We start from the raw sequence: 17,992 nt of genomic DNA, 5'->3' as shown, positions 1-17,992 counted from the left end.
ATGGCCGGACACCAAACGCAGGGACACCGGAGGAAGGGCGACTGAAGCTGAACTCGGGGTTTGTAATTCTCAGTTCCTACTGGGCCCGCTGCGGGGGGTGGGGGGCTGCGAGGGCTCCCAGGGGCTCCGGCCTTCGGCTTCTGTTGGAATTTTTTCTTTCTTTTTCTTTTTACTTTTTTTCTTTTTTTCTTTTTTTTTTTTTTTTTTTTTACAAAGAATGGAAACTAGGGGAATGGAGAGCGTCTGGACTTTCCAGACAGAAGCCGGGGCTGGGGCTCGGGATGGGGGCTGCTTCCACGGCCCTCAGGAGTTTGGAAAGACAGAAAAACCCAACAAACTGAAAAGGGGTGACAAGTGGGGGGAGAAGGAATTTGGGGCTGGGCCTCTGGGCTCATCCACCCCAGGGTGCGGGGGGGGGGGGCGGGCTGGAGGGAACAGCGGGTACTTCCTGCTGGGGAGGCCTTGGGGGAGGGGGAAAGCTCAGGGCCCAGCCTCCCCCCTCAGCCTCTGGGCCAGGGCCTCGGCCCAGGGAGGTTCAGCCCCGGGGACAGGGGGTCCTTTGGCCTCAAGTGTTGGGGGGGGCTGCCTCCAGCCCACCATGACGCCAAAAGTGAGACGAGGTATCGTGTGTTTGGATGCATGGATGCTCTGTGTGTGCACGCCTGTGTTCGTGGGCGGCAGGGACCACTCATGAGCCAGGAGAGAGCTCTGCAGAGAACCTGGGGCCGGGCTGAGTGGGGCCACGCATCCGCAGGAGACCCGGGCGGCCTAGCTGGAGGAAGTGGACTGGGCCAGGGTCTGGGCTACCACCTCTCGCCTGGGCCTAAGGGATGCTATGGGCATGTCGTTGTCTCCTGGGGTTGTCTCTCTGCTTCTCCATGACCGGGTGTCTATAGATTTGTGTGTCCAAATGTCTGTCTCTGCTCTGACGTGTCCACGTGGAAATGTTCGCATTCCGCATCCACCTGCGGCCGCATCTGCCCACATCGGTGTTTGCCCGTGGCCACATTTGCTAGCCCCCCTGCTTCGGTCTCCTGTGATTATCCACGTGTGTGTCTGCATGTCTGGGTCTGGCCCACGAGCTCCTGAAGGTGTCCGGGGCATGTCTCTGGGTCTGTCAGTGCTTCTGTGTGTCCCTGTGGGTGTGTATGTGTGTGTGTGTGTGTGTATGCGCGGGTGCGCACATGCCCCCGCGTGTCTTCGCGTGGCTGTGTTTCTCTGTGTGGCCCCGTGGACCCCCGGCCCCCAAGCCCTGCTCCCTGCCCCTGCCCCAGTTGGTAAACATAACCTGCCAAAATATTTTCTTTTTTTTTTGTCTTTTTTTGTGTTTTTTTTTTTCAAGTTCAAGAATCCCCAGTAAAAATTCTCCACGAGGTCTTTTTTCCCTTTTTACAAAAATAGAGTTTTTCTTCCCCTCCCACCCCCCCTTTTTTTTTCATTTTGTTTCTGTTTCCAGCCCCTCCCCCTGCTCCTCACACTCCATCCAGGGGCTCTGGGCCAGGGATGCCCACACCCCTCCTCCGTTTCGCTTTTTTGGGGATTTTTAAACCTGTTCCCCCTCCCCTCAGGCTTATCTAGGTGTTGGGGAGGCCTGGGCAAGGGGGTCTGGGAGGGCACCCCCAGTGTCCCCGCAAAGCCATCCCGTGGAGGGTGGTTGAAGGTGGGGTGGGGGCACATCTCTGCTTTCTTTTCAGCCGAAAAAAGAAACAAAAACCATCGCCATGAACAAAACCAAGACGAGAGAGTGAACAGCCCAGCCTGGGGTGGGGGCAGGAGGACGGGGTGGGGGACCCCCAGGCACCCCCCATTCCCTGCAGACTCTCCCACCCCGAGTGCTCACCCTGTGGCTTCCGCAGGGATGCGGGGCCCTCGTGCCGTCGGTGGTCTGCCTGCGCTGTCTCTCTCAGGGCCCCTCTCTCTCTCTTTCTCTCTCTCTCTGCTGCCCGGGGAGGGTGGGGAGGGCGGGCGGCGGCGGCGGCTCAGGCCTTGTGCTGTTTGCTGGTCTTGAAGGACACCTGCAGCACACGCTCGCCCAGGCGGTAGCCGTTGAGGCTGGCGATGGCCATGGCCGCTTCGTCGTAGTTGGTCATCGTGACGAAGCCAAAGCCCTTGCACTTGTTGGTGGTGAAGTCGCGGATGACCTTGACATTGGTGACCGCCCCGAAGGGCCCGAACAGCTGCCACAGCACGCTCTCGTCCGCCTCCGGCGACAGGTTGTACACGAAGATACACCAGCCGGCGCCCGCCGCACCCCCCGACAGGCCCACGCCCGCCAGGCCGCTCATGCCATCAATGGCGATGGGGGAGAACCTGGCGATGAGCGACAGGGGACTACTTTGGGGGTCACGCGGGCTCTGCCCTGACCCCCGGCACACCCCTGAGCCCCTGGGACCCCTGACGCCGGCCGTGCCGTGACCCCTGCGTTGTCCTGACCCTGCCATGGCCTCATGACCTCCGCCTCTGACCCCAACTGAATCTCCATCCCCACCTGTAGCCCTGGCCTGACTTCTGACCTGCCCTGAAGGTCAGGCCCTCCCCCACAAGGCCTGCTGGGAGCCCCCATCTACACCCTGACCCCCTAACCTCTGAGCCTACGGGAGCCTGGCTCCTTCCCCACTCCTGGCCAACTACCCCTCCCTTGGCATACTTTCCCCCCACCACCCCCACCCTGCCACTCCTCCTCGGCTAGAGGCCCACCAGGCGGGGAGTGCGGCTGGGGAAGCACCACCCTCCATGATAACGCAGTCCGCTGCCTTCCTCTGCCCCTTACCAGCTTTTTCCTGCTCGGATTGTGTATTTAGGATCCGCTCCCCTTTCCCTGCAAGGTTTGCTCCCTGCGGTGCCCCAGCCCAGAACAGCCCCCGAGCGCCACCGCGACCCGGAAGGTTTGTTGACTGACTGACGGAGGGACCGAGTGAATGAACAGGATTGGCTCCACCCTCGTTCCTCACTGCCTCCCTCCCTTCCCAGGCCTCGTTCCGCTCAGGGCGAGCCTCAGTGGGGAGGAACGCTTGCTCACTGGCACCTTGGTCGTGTCAGCGGTCTCACCGGGGTCCCCGTCACCCCTTCCCCCTTCACAGCCCTGTTCGCTGTTCCTGTCTCCTTCCCCACTAGACTGAGATAATGAATAACAGTAACAATAATCACAAGAGCGGCTACCTTTTATTGAGCGCTCACTACGTGCCAAGCACTGTGCTCAATGTCCTTTCGTCTCCATGAGAGACCAAGTCTGGCTGAGCCACCTTGGGTCTCCAGCCCCGAGCCCAGCGCCCGGCACTCAGTGTGTGCTCAACAACTCTCGATGCAGTAAACACAGGGAGCCCTCCCAGGGTCAGGGGTGTGGACAACGTTGTGCGGGCCTCGAGATCCATCCCAGACCAGGGGCTAAAAGGGGGGGTACTCTGTGACCCTCAGCAAAGACCATCAACAGTGGCAGATGGAACGCAGACTTTGCGTGGGAACCCAGGAGCATGGCCGTGAGCAGACCCATGACTGTGACCCCTTCCCTGGGCTGGAGAGCGCCCCGGCCAGGCCCTCCCAGGCCCAAATTCCGTAGTAGCTCTTTCTAGGCACTTACTAGGCTCCATAGCCCCTCTCTTAATGGACACGCTACTCCCAGACACCAGACAGGGGGGCAGACGCAGCTAAGCTGGCTGTCCCGGGGGGAGGTGGGGGAGGGGAGCACTGGGGCAAGAGTCCAAGGAGGGACAGTGGGGAGCTGGGGGCAGCGGGGCGGGGGCACTGTTACCTCTTGACTCCGTAGGCCATGTTGAGCAAATTATCCAGCCTGTGGAAGCAAAAAGGGTGGTCACCCGTGGCCTCCGGGCACACCCCCGGCTGTGACGCTGGCCGGGCCCAGCCTGACTGCCCTCCCTGCCCCCACCCAGCAGGCCGGCAGCCCGGCCCTGCCCCCACCCGCCTGCTCCCCGCCCGGCTGGACACCGCCTGGCACGGAACCGTGCTCACTCGGGCACTGCCTCTCGCCTGCCCTGCCGCTGCCTGGCCTGCACCCGTGTCCTGTCCCGCCCAGCCCCACTCGCCTGCCCCCACCCTGCGGGGCTCAGGTCCCCAGAAGGGGAGGTTCAAGTCTCTTTGGGGCAGTGTCTCATCTGGGCAAGTACCTCAGGGTCCCTGTTCCTAAAATACAGGCAAGACAAGCTCCGTTCTCATGAGTATAGATACCTGGGGGCACACAGCACGGGAGGCCCATCCCCAAGAGAGGGGGGCCCCAATCAGGTGACTGTAAAATGCTTTTTTTGACTCAAAATTCTTTTTTTTTTTTTTTAAGATTTTATTTATTTTTTTGACAGAGACACAGCGAGAGAGGGAACACAAGCAGGGGGAGTGGGACAGGGAGAAGCAGGCTTCCCACGGAGCAGGGAGCCCGATGTGGGGCTCGATCCCAGGACCCTGGGATCATGACCTGAGCTGAAGGCAGACGCTTAACGACTGAGCCACCCAGGCGCCCCGATTTTTGACTCTAAAATTCTTAACACCGAGGGTGCCTGCGTGGCTCAGTCGGTTAAGCATCTGCCTTCGGTTCAGGTCGTAATCCCGGGGTCCTGGGATCGACCCCCGCCATTGAGCTCCCTGCTCAGCTGGGAGTCTGCTTCTCCTTCTCCCTCTGCCTCTCCCCACTCCTGGCTTGCACTCTCTCCCTCTCTCTCTCTAATAGATCTTTACAAAAAATAAATAAAACTCTTCACACCAATAGTGCCCCTCATATGCCCTGCATACATTGAGTGCCTGCTGTGTACAAGGGCTTGGCCTCAGCATCTGACTGACCCACACATTTCCCCTTTGCTGCCCTCAGTGGCCCCAGCATGTGGACACCCTCCCAGCGTCCTTCTGCGCTGCAGGAATGGGGTTCAGGGAGGGTGGCTGCAGGCTTGGGCCCCCAGCATGGGGGGGGTCTAGGGTGCCTGGGGGCGGGGTTGCAGGGGGTTTACCGGAAGCGCTGCGTCTGATGGTGCAGGGGGCCTGCGTAGCGCCGGGCTGACGACTGGTAGAGGTGAGTGAGCAGGGCCTGCCCAGTCTTCTGACTCGGGTTATTGGCGAACTTGACCGTGATGGGCTCTGCCGCGCCCAGCGGCTTCTGCCCGTTCAGTCCTTTGATGGCCTCCTCAGCCTCAATCCTCTTGTCGAAGCGGATGAATCCCACACCCCGAGAGACGCCTGCCAGGGAGTGAGGGCGTCATGAGGACCCTGCCCCGTCCCGTGACCCCCTTGCCCGTTTCTCTCCCCGCCATCTCCATTTTGGTCCCACCTCCATGCCTTTGCCCAGGGCCCTGCCAAGTTAATCGTCCCCGGCGGCCTGACCTGTGACCTGGTCCACCAGGATGCGAGAAGTGATGATGCGGCCATACTGGGAGAAGAGCTGCTCCATTTCTTTCTGGCTCATGGTCTTGGGGAGTCCACTGACATACAGGTTAGCATCTCGGATGGATGCAGAACTGGGTCGGGCATAGGACACCTGGGGGGGACGGGCAGGTGGACAGAGGTGAGGGGAAGACCCATTTCACAGATGGGGAGAGTGAGGCCACGTCCTGACCACCAACGAGCGGCAGAAGTGCCTCATCTGTTCACTCAATAAATCTCTCTCAAGTAGTCTCCGTGGGTGGCGCCGGCCAGGGCTTGAGGGAGGGGACACGGCTGTGGCCGATAATGTGGCCCGGCCTACATAAAGGGGGGAGGGAAACCTGTCGCTGGGCCCCCGGGGGGCAGATGTCACCTTGAGGACCTTGAGTCCCTAGCTCCTGCTCTCACACCATACATTCCGTCAACATGACATTTCCCGCTCCTTTGGAAAGTGAGCTTGGGACTCTGGCCCTTCTCTTTCTGACCACATTGGGGCCCTCAGGGTCACTCAGGTCTTTAGCCGCCAGCTCGATGCTGATGACTCCCAAATGTCTGTCCCCAGTGTGGGCCTGAACCCCAAGCTGCATACCTGTGCGAAAGCTGCCTCTGGGCGCCCCCCGAGGTTTCACAGGGGATCACAGTGAAGCTGCATCCAGCTCCCAACTGTCCCCCAGCTTGCTCCAGTTCAGTAACAGTAGCTTCGTCCTCCTGGGTGCTCAGGTCCCCAGCCTCCGTTGTCCCTGATGCCCATCTTTCACACCCACATCTAATCCACCATGGATCCTTCCTCATTACCCGGAATCCACACACTTTCCCCCACTTCCACTGCTGCATCCTGGCCCACCTCCCACCCTTGCTCACCCAGACCAGTACAACAGCCTCTACCCCACTCCCACCCTAACCTCCCCAGGCTCTTTCCTCCATGGCTGCCAGAGGGCGCCTGTGAGCAACTGAGTCAGGGCACATCTTTCCTCTGCTCAGAACCTTCTGTGGCTCTCACCTTCCCCAGAGTAAAAGTCCTTCTCACAGCCCACAAGGCCCTGCACAACCTGCCCGTCACCCCACCCCCTCACCCTCCGCTCTGGCCAGAACTGCTCTGTTTCAGCCACACCAGTCTCCTCCGTGTTCCCCAGACACACCAGGCACACCCTAGCCTCAGGACCTTTGCTCTGGCTGTTCCCCTCAGCCTGGAACACCTTTCCTCTCCTTTCTTCTTCCAGTCGCAACTGAAATGTCCTCCCTGTCCTCTTCCATCTGAATTTGGTCCTCCGCCCCTACCCGCCCCCGACCCTCAATTCTCTCCAAGCACTTTTCTCAGTGGTGAATTAGACACGTTTTAGTACGATCATTGGATTTGTGTCATTAATTACGGTCCAGCCCAACAATGAAACTCTCTGCAGCTGTTTAAAAAATGGTGGACGTGTATATTTATTTCCCAGAAACAGTGGTGAGTATTGTAAACTGGGGGAAAGAAAAGTCCATTTACAGAGCACCCGGTTGTGTGACCCCATCTCATTGTGTGCTTATCCGTGTCCTGGAAACACAGTCTGGAGGGGCCGCCCCCAGATGCTAACAGGTTGACCTATAGCTGGTGAGGTACCGGGGGGCACGAGCTTCTCTTCCCACTCATTTCTGCTACGGTCTATTTTTAGTATCCTTCTAAATTAACCTCTGGGTAGATAAGGGTCATTGTCAAAGGTCTGTCTTTTGTTTGGTGTGGTGCGTTGTGGGGGCAGAGCACTTCATTAGAAACACTAATTAAAAAACTAACAAAAGGGGCGCCTGGGTGGCTCAGATGGTTGGGCGTCTGCCTTCGGCTCAGGTCATGATCCCGGGGTCCTGGGATCGAGTCCCGCATCGGGCTCCCTGCTCCTTGGGAGCCTGCTTCTCTCTCTCTCTGTCTCTCATGAATAAATAAATAAAAATCTAAAAAAAAAAAAAAGATTAAAAAAAAAAACTAACAAAAGGAGTACACGGGGCCAGGGGTGGCTCATGGTGAGGGCACTCCTGGGCCGGAGGTAGAGGGGTCCTAATTCATGCAATTGTGCGCACCTGGGGTCCTCCAAGGAAACAAACACAAACACAGCAGCTGCTCTTCTTCCCGGGTAATATTAATTCAAAATCATGGCCACATACTCCATGGTTTCCACTCTCCCACGGGGCTGTGAGTTTTGAGGGGTGAGGGCTTGTTGATGAATCAGAGTTAGGGGTGAGGGCAAAACAAGCCTCAGCTCCTGGGTGGGCGTTTGGGGTAATCGGGGGTCATTTGAGGCACTGAGTAGGTCTTTGGGGGTCTTTCCCATCTCCCCCAGGATGGGGGCTGACCCAGGTCCCTCAGCTGGCTGTGGGCTCGGCCACACGCCCTCACCAGGACACGACGTGGGCAAGGTCTGCCAGAGCACCCGGTTGGGACCAACCATACAACGGTGCCGCCCAGGCGGACACACAAACACAGCCACGAGGCCGCCCCGTGCCACCGACTGCACAGCCCGGGTGCCTACACCAGCCAAAGGGTGACTCAAGGCTGCGAAGACATTCCTAGAGGCTCTGGGGGTCTCGGATAATTACAGTGAGAGTCGCAGAGGCACACACCTGTCACCACCGCACAAGCCCCCATCCTGATTTGGGCACAGGTAGACCCACCCACACAGCCCCACCAGGTCACAGTTGTCACAAAGCACCAGTGCAATAAAAACAGCGTCCCACAAACACAATGGCTCACAGCCCAGGGTATCTCTCACACACACACACACACACACACACACACACACACACACACACACGGCATGCATACAGTGGCCCTCTGGATTTGTCACTCTCATGCCCCAGGGCTTCTGAGTCTAGTTGGCCATGGAGGGACCCATTAGGTCATGACCTCATCCTCCCCAACAACGCACAATGGGAAGAGGAAGAGATTCCTGCACCTCTGTTCCCAGAGAGAACGGGGGCCAGATGGGCACCCCTAGCTCAGCCTCCCCCAAGGTTCCAGAGCAGATTTGTGGGGCGGAGTCCAGACACCCCCAGGCGAACCTAGAGAGGGGGGTTTCCATGGCGATCCCCCCCAGGGAATCTGGGCTAGCAGAGTCCCAGCTGCAGCTGCTTAGAGGGGAGGTCATGGGGGGAGGGGCGTTGCACAAAGGTGGGGGAGGGCTCGCCCCTAATCCCGCCCTCCCAGACCCTAATTAGGCTCCAGATGGCAGATGGGCCCCCACCCCTCCCCCATTTCCATGACAAAGGCAAGGGGGACTGCCCACCAGACCCTGGTCACTCTTCTACTGCCAAAGGCATGGCTACCTCCCTGAGCCACCAGAGAATGCGGAGCTGATAGTCTCACTGACAAATAAGGAAACTGAGTTTCAGAGAGGCAGAGCCACTGGGCCCCGGGTGCCCAGCTAGGAACTCTTGGGGGAGAGTTTGAACCACTCAGGGGATGAGCCATGGAGAAGGACGGGTGGCAGTGGGGAAAAGGGTGTGTGGGAAGGGTGGGTGGCTGTAGGGTTTGAGTAGCCATGAAGGGGGCAGTCCAAGAGGGTGGTAATAAGGGGGATAGGGGACAGTTGCAGATGGGCAGCCATGGGGGACGGGCAGCAGAGGGAAATGAAGGCACTAACCTTGATGGTCTTCGTCTGCAGTTTGAGGCCGTTGAGGGTGTTGATGGCTTTGTCTGCATCGTTGGGATCAGAGTAGTTCACAAACCCATAACCGAGGCTCTGCCCTGTGGGCAGGACCAGGATGATGACCTCCCCAGACCTACCAGTGTCCTCCCAGACCCAGTCCTGAGAGGCTGATTGCCATCACTCAAGGTTATGAGAATCAAGAGCCTCACCTTACTGTTCCCCGAGAGTACTACCTTGTCCCCAGGACACCTCAGATTCCCCAGAGTCCTGCCTACCCCCCATCACCCCTGAGATGCCCTACCAGGGGTCACACCTGTCTCCCCATCACACCTCAGATCCCCCAGGGTGCTACCTGCCCCCGTCACACCTGTACTCCTGGGACTACCACCTCTGTCCCCTCCCTCCCCACCTGCCAACAGCCACACCTGTGATCTTATCCCGAACCAACTTGCAGGATTCGATGTCACCAATGCTGCCGAAGAGACTCTTGAACTCGTCCTGGGTCATGTTCTGGGGCAGGTAGTTGACGATGAGGTTGGTCTTGCTGTCATCAGTGGCTCCGTTTGTACCAAGGAGTGGCCCGTTGGGCAGGGCCGGGCCGGCCGGGCCCCCCGCCACCTGAGACTCCATGGCCCCGAGTATCTGCTGGAGACAACAGGCCACACCTGCTCACGGCCCAGTCCCTACACAGGCATCAGTGGGAGTGACGGGGCGCTCAGTGGTGATGGATTAGCCACGTCTGACATGGGCTTAAACATGGAGAGAGGACAAGTATTATTCTAATAATCCCTTCCACTCCTTCAGCATCAAGCAAGCACCTTATGTGTGATTTTACTGTGAAAAATTCCATATACAGATGCCATATATGTCTGTTCGCTATGTTTGCCTGTTTGTCTAAAATCAGTCTGTGCATTTGTAGAATAATAAGATGAACACTTTTGTCTTCAGAATAAGAAATGTAATATTTTTATTAGCTTTGAAGTCCTCATAAGCTCCTCCCTGACCATGTACTGCCCTTCTCCCACCAAAGGGAATTCCTATCCCAAATGTGTTAATATTTCTTTTGCTTTATGCATAATTTTCCCACTAGGCATTTACACCCCCCTCAGTTTTTCCACTGAGCTATTTTTTATTATTTTTCAAAAATGTATTTATTTGAGAGAGAGAAGAGGGGCAGAGGAAGAGGAAGAGAGAATCTCAAGCAGACTCCCCCCCACCCAGCACTGAGCCTGATGTGGGGCTCGATCCCATGACCCTGAGATCACAACCTGAGCTGAAATCAGGAGTTAGATGCCCAACCCACTGAGCCACCCAGGAGCCCCTATTATTTTTTTTTAAAGATTTTATTTTTAAGGGGCAACTGGGTGGCTCAGTTGGTTAAGCATCTTCCTTTGGCTCAGGTCATGATCCTGGGGTCCTGGGATTGAGCCCCGCATCCGACACCCTGCTCAGCAGGGAGTATGCTTCTCCCTCTGCTTCTCCCCCAGCTTGTGCTCTCTCTCTCGAATAAAAAATAAGGGCGCCTGGGTGGTTCAGTTGGTTAAGCGTCTGCCTTCGGCTTGGGTCGTGGTCCCAGGGTCCTGGGATCGAGCCCCACGTTGGGGCTCCCTGCTCGGCGGGGAGTCTGCTTCTGCTTCTCCCTCTCCCTCTGCCCTTCCCCCTGCTTGTACTCTCTCTCTTTCTCTCCAATAAATGAATAGAATCTTTAAAAAATAACAATAACAATAAAAATAAATAAAATCTTTAAAAAATATATTTTATGTTTAAGTTATCTCTACACCAAATGTGGGGCTCAACTCATAATACTGAGATCAAGAGGTGCATGCTCTACTGATGGAGCCAGCTAGGTGTCCCTGAGCTATTTAAATGTATAACATAATAACACCAGCAAATAATGACAGTTTTATTTATCTCCAATCTATACCTGTTATTTATTTTTCTTGTCTTATTGCAGGGGATACAGTGTGATAGTGGCTTTTTTATTCATGATGTTAAAGGAAATGTTTTAAAATATTTCACAGCTAAATTTGATTCTTGCTGTGGGTTTTCACTTATGAATGTTTAATTTTATTCTTAGTATCCTAACAAGATTTTTTTTTAAAGAATGGATGTTGAGTTTTATTTAACGTTTTTTTCTACATCCATTTTTTAATAATTGACATATAATATTACATTAGCTTCAGGTGTATAACATAATGACTCAATATTTGTATATATTGCAAAATTATCTGCACAATAAGTCTAGTTAACAACCATTATCAAATATACTTATAATTTTTTTTCCTGTGATGAGAAATTCTAAGATCTACTTCCTTAGCAATTTTCAAATATATTCTACATCTATTTTATGTATAAGGACCACACAGAGAAGAATTTTAAAGCCACATCTGGGCTCAGCAGGAAACAGTGCTGGGATTATCTGTCATGGGCCTGGGAAGGTAAAGTAGCCAGCATTTCCTTCGGTATTCTTCAATGGCATGGTTGGCAGATGGGCTGCCCTCACTTGAACAATCAAATCGATTGGTAGGGTTTTCCAAAAGGGATGAATTAGGAAGGATTAGAAGCCATATTCAGTTTCAGCAGGAGAGATCACTGTGATTGATTAGCAATGTCTTTGAGGCTACAGCATTAGAAAGAGTCAGCAGTACACTTCATCTCAGCCATCCCTGACCCAAAATACGATACCATACTTGTTCCCAAATATTGGGCCTACTGTGTGCCAGGCACAGTGCAAAACCCACTACACGCAATGTTTTGTTTTGTTTTTTCTTATTCACAACCACCCTGAAAAGAGAGCTTAATTTCCCCTGCTTAACAGATGCTATGAACTGGATGCCTGTGTCCCCTCAAATTCATATGTTGAAAACTTAATCCCCAATGTGATGGTATTTGGATGTGGAGCCTTTGGGAGGTAATTAGGTCATGAGGATGGAGCCCTCATGAATGGGATTCATGTCCTTACAAAAAGGGACAAGAGAGGGGCGCCTGAGGGGCTCAGTCAGTTACGCGTCTGCCTTAGGCTCAGGTCATGATTCCAGGGTCCTGGGATGGAGTCCAACATCGGGCTCCTTGCTTCTCTCTCTTCCTCTGCCCTTCCCCCCAGCTCATTTTCTCTCTCTCTCTCTCAAATAAATAAAATAAAATCTTAAAAAAAAAAAAAGGGACAGGAGAGAGATGATCTCTCTTTCCACCATGTGAGGACACAGCAAGAAGATGTCCATCTGCAAAGCAGGGAGCAAGTCCTTACTAGGAACCAACTCAGCTGGCACCTTGATCTTGGACTTCCCAGCCTCCAGAAGATTTATGAGAAATAACTGTTGTTTAAGCCCCCCAGTTTATGGTATTTTGTTAGAGCAGCCCGAGCTGACTAAGACAGATGAGGAAAGTGAAGTTCAGCAATGTTTTAAAAATTACTAAAGCTCATGCAGCTTATAAACGGCAAAACGGATTTGCACAGGAGCTTTTCTGATCCAGAGTCTGTATTTTCAACTTCCACTGCCAACGGAAGAATAGTGCTAGCTCTAACATTTCTCAGCTGTGTGTCCTCGGGTAGGCTCCATAATGCTTCTGGGCCTCTGCTCCGCTTTGCTGCAAACTCCGAGTTATTGGCACAGTGACCCCAGGGAAGGATCTAAAGCCACACATGGGTGCAGCTGGAATGCATTCTGGGATCAGGTCTGCCATGGGCACGATCACAGGAAGCAGCTTGTCATGTCTGCCAAGCCTCGTAATACCTGCTATTAATACTGGTCCTGCCCCATTGACATCTTCTGTGTGCTTCCAGGCATCATTTCACTTATTTCTCCCAATCATCTTTAGAGACAGCAACACATTCTCCATTTTATAAGGGAGGCAACCGAGCTCAGAGATGTTGAGCAATATCAATGGGGAATTCGATTTCAAACCTGGCTATGTTGGACTTCAGAACTGCTTTTAATGACAGTGACCAATGCATGGGGGAGCTCTGCCACCTTATAGGTATGTGTCCTCAGGGATGATCTTAGCTCTTCTTTGAGCCTCTGTTTCCTTTCCATGTATTCTTATTATAGGGATGGCACGGAGGAGGGTCAACTCCCCTGCATTTCCAGTTGGCTGAGAGTGGATGTCCAGGGGCTTCCGGAAGAGTTATTCCGAAACCTCATCCAGACTGAGCAGGAACACTGGGTTGATTAACAATGTCTGCCTCAGGCACCTGCCATAAAGCGAGAATGCTCGCTACAGATCTGTATCCAGTTTCATAAGGTTAATACTTTACCGATGGCCATGTATCAAGGCCCTGCTGTGTGCCAGACAAAATCCTTTATGTGAAAATTTCCGGGCAATTCTTCCAACACTGAACATTATGGGACTCTTTTCTTCATTTACCAGAAGAGGAAACTGAACCTCAGTGAAGGGGTAGGGATTTACACAAGGCTGGATAGCATGCAAATGGTGGATCAAGAATTCAAATCCGGAGCTTGGACGTCAGAGCCCACTTTACTACGAAAAAAAGCCAATAATAGTAAAAAATAACAGCAAAGTGAAACTGAGCTCCTACTCTACACCTAGCCCAGGCATCACTACCTTTAAGCCTACTCTGTTGGCTGAGTCTACCCATTCAATTCAACAAACATTTACTGGGTGCCACCATGTGCTGGCTTCTGGCTCCAACCTCCTCACTGTGTATCCTCTAACACTCACACTGCCTCTCTGGGCCTCGGTCCCTCCACTAAAGATATGGCACCGAGGCTCCCCACGCACAAAGATGGATTCTGAATTCCCTTCTGGGCTCGGAAAACTAGAGTTCTGTGACTGGTTGGTGATATCTGCAACAGGAGAGCCCCCCCAAATAATTAGCAGTACACAAAACATTGTTTCAGGACACAGCAGGTTTCAGCTTTGGAACCCCTACTATGTGCCAGGCCCTGTGCAGGTGCAAAGGTTTCACTGACTTCCCACAACTACACTGAAAGCTGGAGATCATCTTCTCCATTTCTCAGGTAAAGAAACTGAGGGTCAGAGGGACCTGTGATTTGCCTGGGAGTGACCGGTGGCAGAGGTGGTGATGAAGTCTGACTACTGATCTGATTATCCCAGAGACTACAGAGCCACCCCAAATGTCCTCAACTTGGATGGGGTTAAAAGGTAATTGGGATCTTGAGGCCCAGCCTACTAATCTCCCCAGCACCCCATCTCCCTCCCATCTGTGCCAGAGCTTAGCAGGATCAGTGTCGCGTTTCCTCTGCAGCTCAGCCGGCTGAGCCGCTAATAGGGATCGGATTGGTGGAGACCACACCCGCCCGGCCCCAGCCCACAGCAAATGCGTGGCCTGGGATGACTCACGGATCACAGGGACCTTGGAGGGCTGTCCCAGGTCAGGAGTGGAGGGGTGAAGTCAGAGGGGAGGAGGGTAGACCCAAGACGGGGAGGCAGAGACCAACTGGGAGCAATGGAACCTTCCCTCCCAGTCTCTCCAGTTCTTCCTCTGGATCTCTCTCTCTTTCTATTTCTCTCTTCCTCTTTTCCCTGCTTCTCTGTCCTTCTCTCCCCTCTGAACCCATCTGTCTCCCCCTCCTTCTCTCTGCCACTCTTTCTTCAACTCTTTTGCACCATTGCACATACATGACATATGGATTTTGCAGGGAACACACCAGAGGTCACTTGCTCTGTAGACCCTCCTGTGACTGACCCCTTTGGCCCCAGTCACAGTGATAGATGCCTGGGTACTGGCCACAATAGGGCATTGAGTGGCTATGCGTGGTCAGGCTAGGCTACCACGTGGTGCTAACTAGGCCTCCCCCTTCTGGGCCCTTCTCCCTCCATGTAGGGCCCTCACAGTCTCAATTTATCCCCTCACTTCCTCCCAGCCTGTCCCCATGGTGGACTTCTGCCTGAGTGTCCTCCAGGGGAGTAACCAGGCCTTCCAGGGCTTCAAGGCCCTTGTGTGACCTCTGACCACACCCTCGCCCCTTTGTGCATCAGTTTCCTTCTTTCAAATGAAGGAACAGATCAGAGGAATGGATGCTGGACTGCTGTGGGGGTTCTGAGGGTCGTCAGGAGGCTGCACTCACGTTCCTGCCCCTGGGTTAGCAGCCTGAGGCCCAGAGAGGGGAGGGAGCCTGCCTAAGGTCACACAGCAGGGAAGCATGGCCTCTCCGGCCTCCTTTCTCCAAGCCAGGTGGGCGGGTCCCAGGGTCCCACGCAGGGAGGGAGTGCTGAGCATCCCTCCACCCACTGCGCTCGCCACGACTCCAAGAGAGACACCACTCCAAGAAGAGGCCCAGAAAGAGACACGGTGCACAGAGGCACACACATACACACACACAGACCGGAAAGACAGTAACTACAGAAGAAGGAGGCCTGGGCGCTGGGACCAGACAAAGGACGCGCGGCGGCGCGGGGAACGGAGTCGCGCGGCGGGGGCGGGGGTGGAGCCGGGGTGGGGCTAGGACTGGCCAGCCCCGCCCCCGGGATACGCCCGGGTTGCCGAGTGGAAATCCGAGGGCTCGGGCGAGGCCGGGCCCTGGGGGCCCCAGGGGGCGGGGTCCAGATGGGCGGGGCAGGGGCGTGGTTATACAGGGCGTGGCCGGGCGTGGCCGCGGGCTCGGGAGCTGACCAGCTCAGTGGTTGCTGAAAGCACCGGGAGTGGGGCGAGCGGCGCGGGCGGGCGGGCGCTCTCAAGGTCACCCCGAGGCCCAGAGCCTTGGCGGGGTGGGGCGCCTGGACCTGGCCTAGGAGACATCCCTGAGCTCCTTACCCCATCCCCCGTGGGGCGGGGGCCCAGGAGTCAGGAAGCACCCCCCCCCTCGCGGGCCCTCCTCTCCCCTCCCCCTCCCCGAAGCCTGAGGCGCCCGCGCGAGGCTACGGCCCGCTAAGAAGCTCCGAGAAACAAAGGGACGCGGCAGCAGCGGCGGCGGGCCCGCGGGGCCTCCGGGCGCGCCCCCTCCTCTCCCCTCCCCGCTTGCCGCAAGGTCGACGGGCTCGAGGACGAGACGCCCGGCTCCCCGGGCGCGGTCAGGGCCCGGGGAGCGGATCCGACGCCACCCGATTTCCGGGGTTCTCGGGGACGGCTTGCCGCCTTGTCCTGGCCCAGCACCAGTGATGGGGGCCCTGCGTTTGCCTGGGCGGCCTGCGGGGTCCGGGCCTGGATGGAGAAGGCATCCTCCGCTGCTGCGGCCCCTCCCCCATCAGGCCTGCTGGAGGGGGGCTATCCCGCCCCCAGGGCGCCATAGGACGCCTCCCCGAACCAGAGTTCGGCTCCCTAAGGCCTCTCAGGCCAGACTCTATGCGCCCCCAGCACTCTGGGTGCGGCCCAACCCACTCTCAGGCCCCGAGGCTCGGTCCTACTCCCCCACCGGGGCCTAGCTAGGCCTGGTCCTACCCCCCCACCCCCCAACCCGCCATCTCCGCGGAACCTGTGCCTAACCGCTCCCCAACCAGTTTCCATCTCAGCGACAAGGGAATACCTACAGTGACCATTCTTGTGTGCCCGGCGGGCGCGGTCCGTGTTGAGGGCGGCTCCGGGGGTCGTGCACTCCTTGGGGGGCGCTCGATGCTCACGCCGGGGTCCTGCCCGGGCGGCCTCTGACGCGGCCGCTGCAGAGGTGTAGATGAAGGCGGCGGCTCCCTCGAGGGCCGGGGACGGGCCCGAGCCCGAGGACGCGCGCGCGGATAGCCGGGCCCCGGGGTGGCCTGCGGGCGGCAGGGGATGGAAAGAGGGAGCGGGCGCGGGATTGAGAACGCCCCCTGCGCGGCCCCGCGGGGCCCGGGGAGGTTGAGCTTCCTGACAGAGATCGCGGCGCTCTGCCTTTCGCGGCCTCCCCCCGGCCGGGCTTGTCCGGTCGTGGATGCTCAGTCCTCTCCCCTCGCCCGCCCTCCCTCCCACCCTCCAGCCCGCGCTGCGCGCTCCGCGCTCTGGGCCGCGAAGCCGCCGCCCCCAGCCCTTTATAGGAGCAGCTGCCAGAGCCGGCGTCGCTTATTGGCTGCGGCAGCTGAGCCCCGCCTCCTCCCGGCGCCCGACGGCGCGGCAGGTGGAAGCGAGCACGCGCTGGCTGGGACTCCGCACCCCCAGAAAGCACGCCCTGGGGGCTCGGGTTGTCAGATTCGGGCCCCCTTCCCCCCGTGGACCCTGCTTCCTGCATTGCCGCCCCTTCTTGGGCGGGCTTTCTGCCGGAAAGACAGGGACGGCTCCCCTCCTGGGTCCAACACCCTGAGCTCTTAGAGCGAAGAGAGCGAGGAGATATCGGTGGCCTTCCGGAGTTGTTGACCACCAAGAAAACTGGAAAGGGACGAGGGACCAAGATTTCTATAAGCAGAGACCCAGGTCCCCAGATTTGGGGGCAGCAGGTGTAGCCTCCCAAGACCAATGGAGAAAGGTGGGGGTGGCAGGGCCTCTCGTCTGCCTGCAGAAGGAACTGGGACCGTGCGGCTTTTGAGTGGGCTAGGTTCAAAAGGTTCGTTAGAAAGGTGGGGACTGGCACCCCACAGTGCAAGCGCACTCAGCACTTATCCAAGGCGGGGGGTGAAGAAGTTTGGGGCTTAGAATTCCAGGCCAAACCCACTGGCGCCCTGCTGTTCCGGGAAACCACCGGGCCTTCTCAGACGCCATAAATTTTGGGTGGGTGGATCTGTTGTATAAATGTCCTGGCTTTCCAGGCTCGGGATTGGCCTGCCTGTGGAGTCACGCTTCTTCTCAGCTAGGGGGAATCTGGCTTCTCTCTTAGGCAATAGCGGTTGGTGCAGCCTCCTTTGGTGCGCGAGCTCAAGGGCACGTTTACGTCGGGACCGCTATCAGGCGGGAGGAAATGTTCTCACTAGGGCAGGGTCGCTTTCGACTGAGACTTCAGCACCACAGACAGCGGCCCGACGGTCTGGCCGAGGGCGCTGCAGGCTGGGTAGCACCGGGCCCTTCGTCCGGGAGTCGCAGCCTCCACCGTATCCTCGTCCCTGTACGCCCTTTTAGGTTCCAGACTGTCCGAGAATGCCATCAAACAGAGTGAGGAGAGCCTTATTTGACCAATCAGAGACTGCCCTCGAGA

General features: G+C 56.6%; 1 protein-coding gene across 2 annotated transcripts; it reads right to left on the bottom strand.

Annotated features, from left to right (window-relative positions):
- Nucleotides 1-1,457: 1,457 nt before the first annotated feature.
- ELAVL3 (ELAV like RNA binding protein 3) lies at nucleotides 1,458-16,594 on the bottom strand. Of its 2 annotated transcripts, none has more exons than XM_034997346.1 (7): nucleotides 16,425-16,594; nucleotides 9,401-9,620; nucleotides 8,970-9,073; nucleotides 5,320-5,473; nucleotides 4,950-5,175; nucleotides 3,749-3,787; nucleotides 1,458-2,331 (listed from the first exon to the last, which is right to left on the bottom strand). In XM_034997346.1, exons 1-7 carry the CDS (start codon nucleotides 16,431-16,433, stop codon nucleotides 1,980-1,982), a joined length of 1,104 nt encoding a protein of 367 aa, XP_034853237.1. In that variant the 5' UTR covers nucleotides 16,434-16,594; the 3' UTR covers nucleotides 1,458-1,979. The 2 variants fall into 2 exon arrangements, with proteins under 2 accessions (XP_034853237.1, XP_034853238.1); XM_034997347.1 differs by having other exon boundaries at nucleotides 1,960-2,310.
- Between the last annotated feature and the right edge of the window lie 1,398 nt (nucleotides 16,595-17,992).

Source organism: Mirounga leonina, unplaced genomic scaffold (assembly GCF_011800145.1).
Source record: "Mirounga leonina isolate KUSES-001 unplaced genomic scaffold, KU_Mleo_1.0 Mir_94, whole genome shotgun sequence".
Lineage (NCBI taxonomy): Eukaryota > Metazoa > Chordata > Mammalia > Carnivora > Phocidae > Mirounga > Mirounga leonina.
Note: the sequence above shows the minus strand (reverse complement) of the source record. Positions and strands in the feature narration are given on the sequence as shown.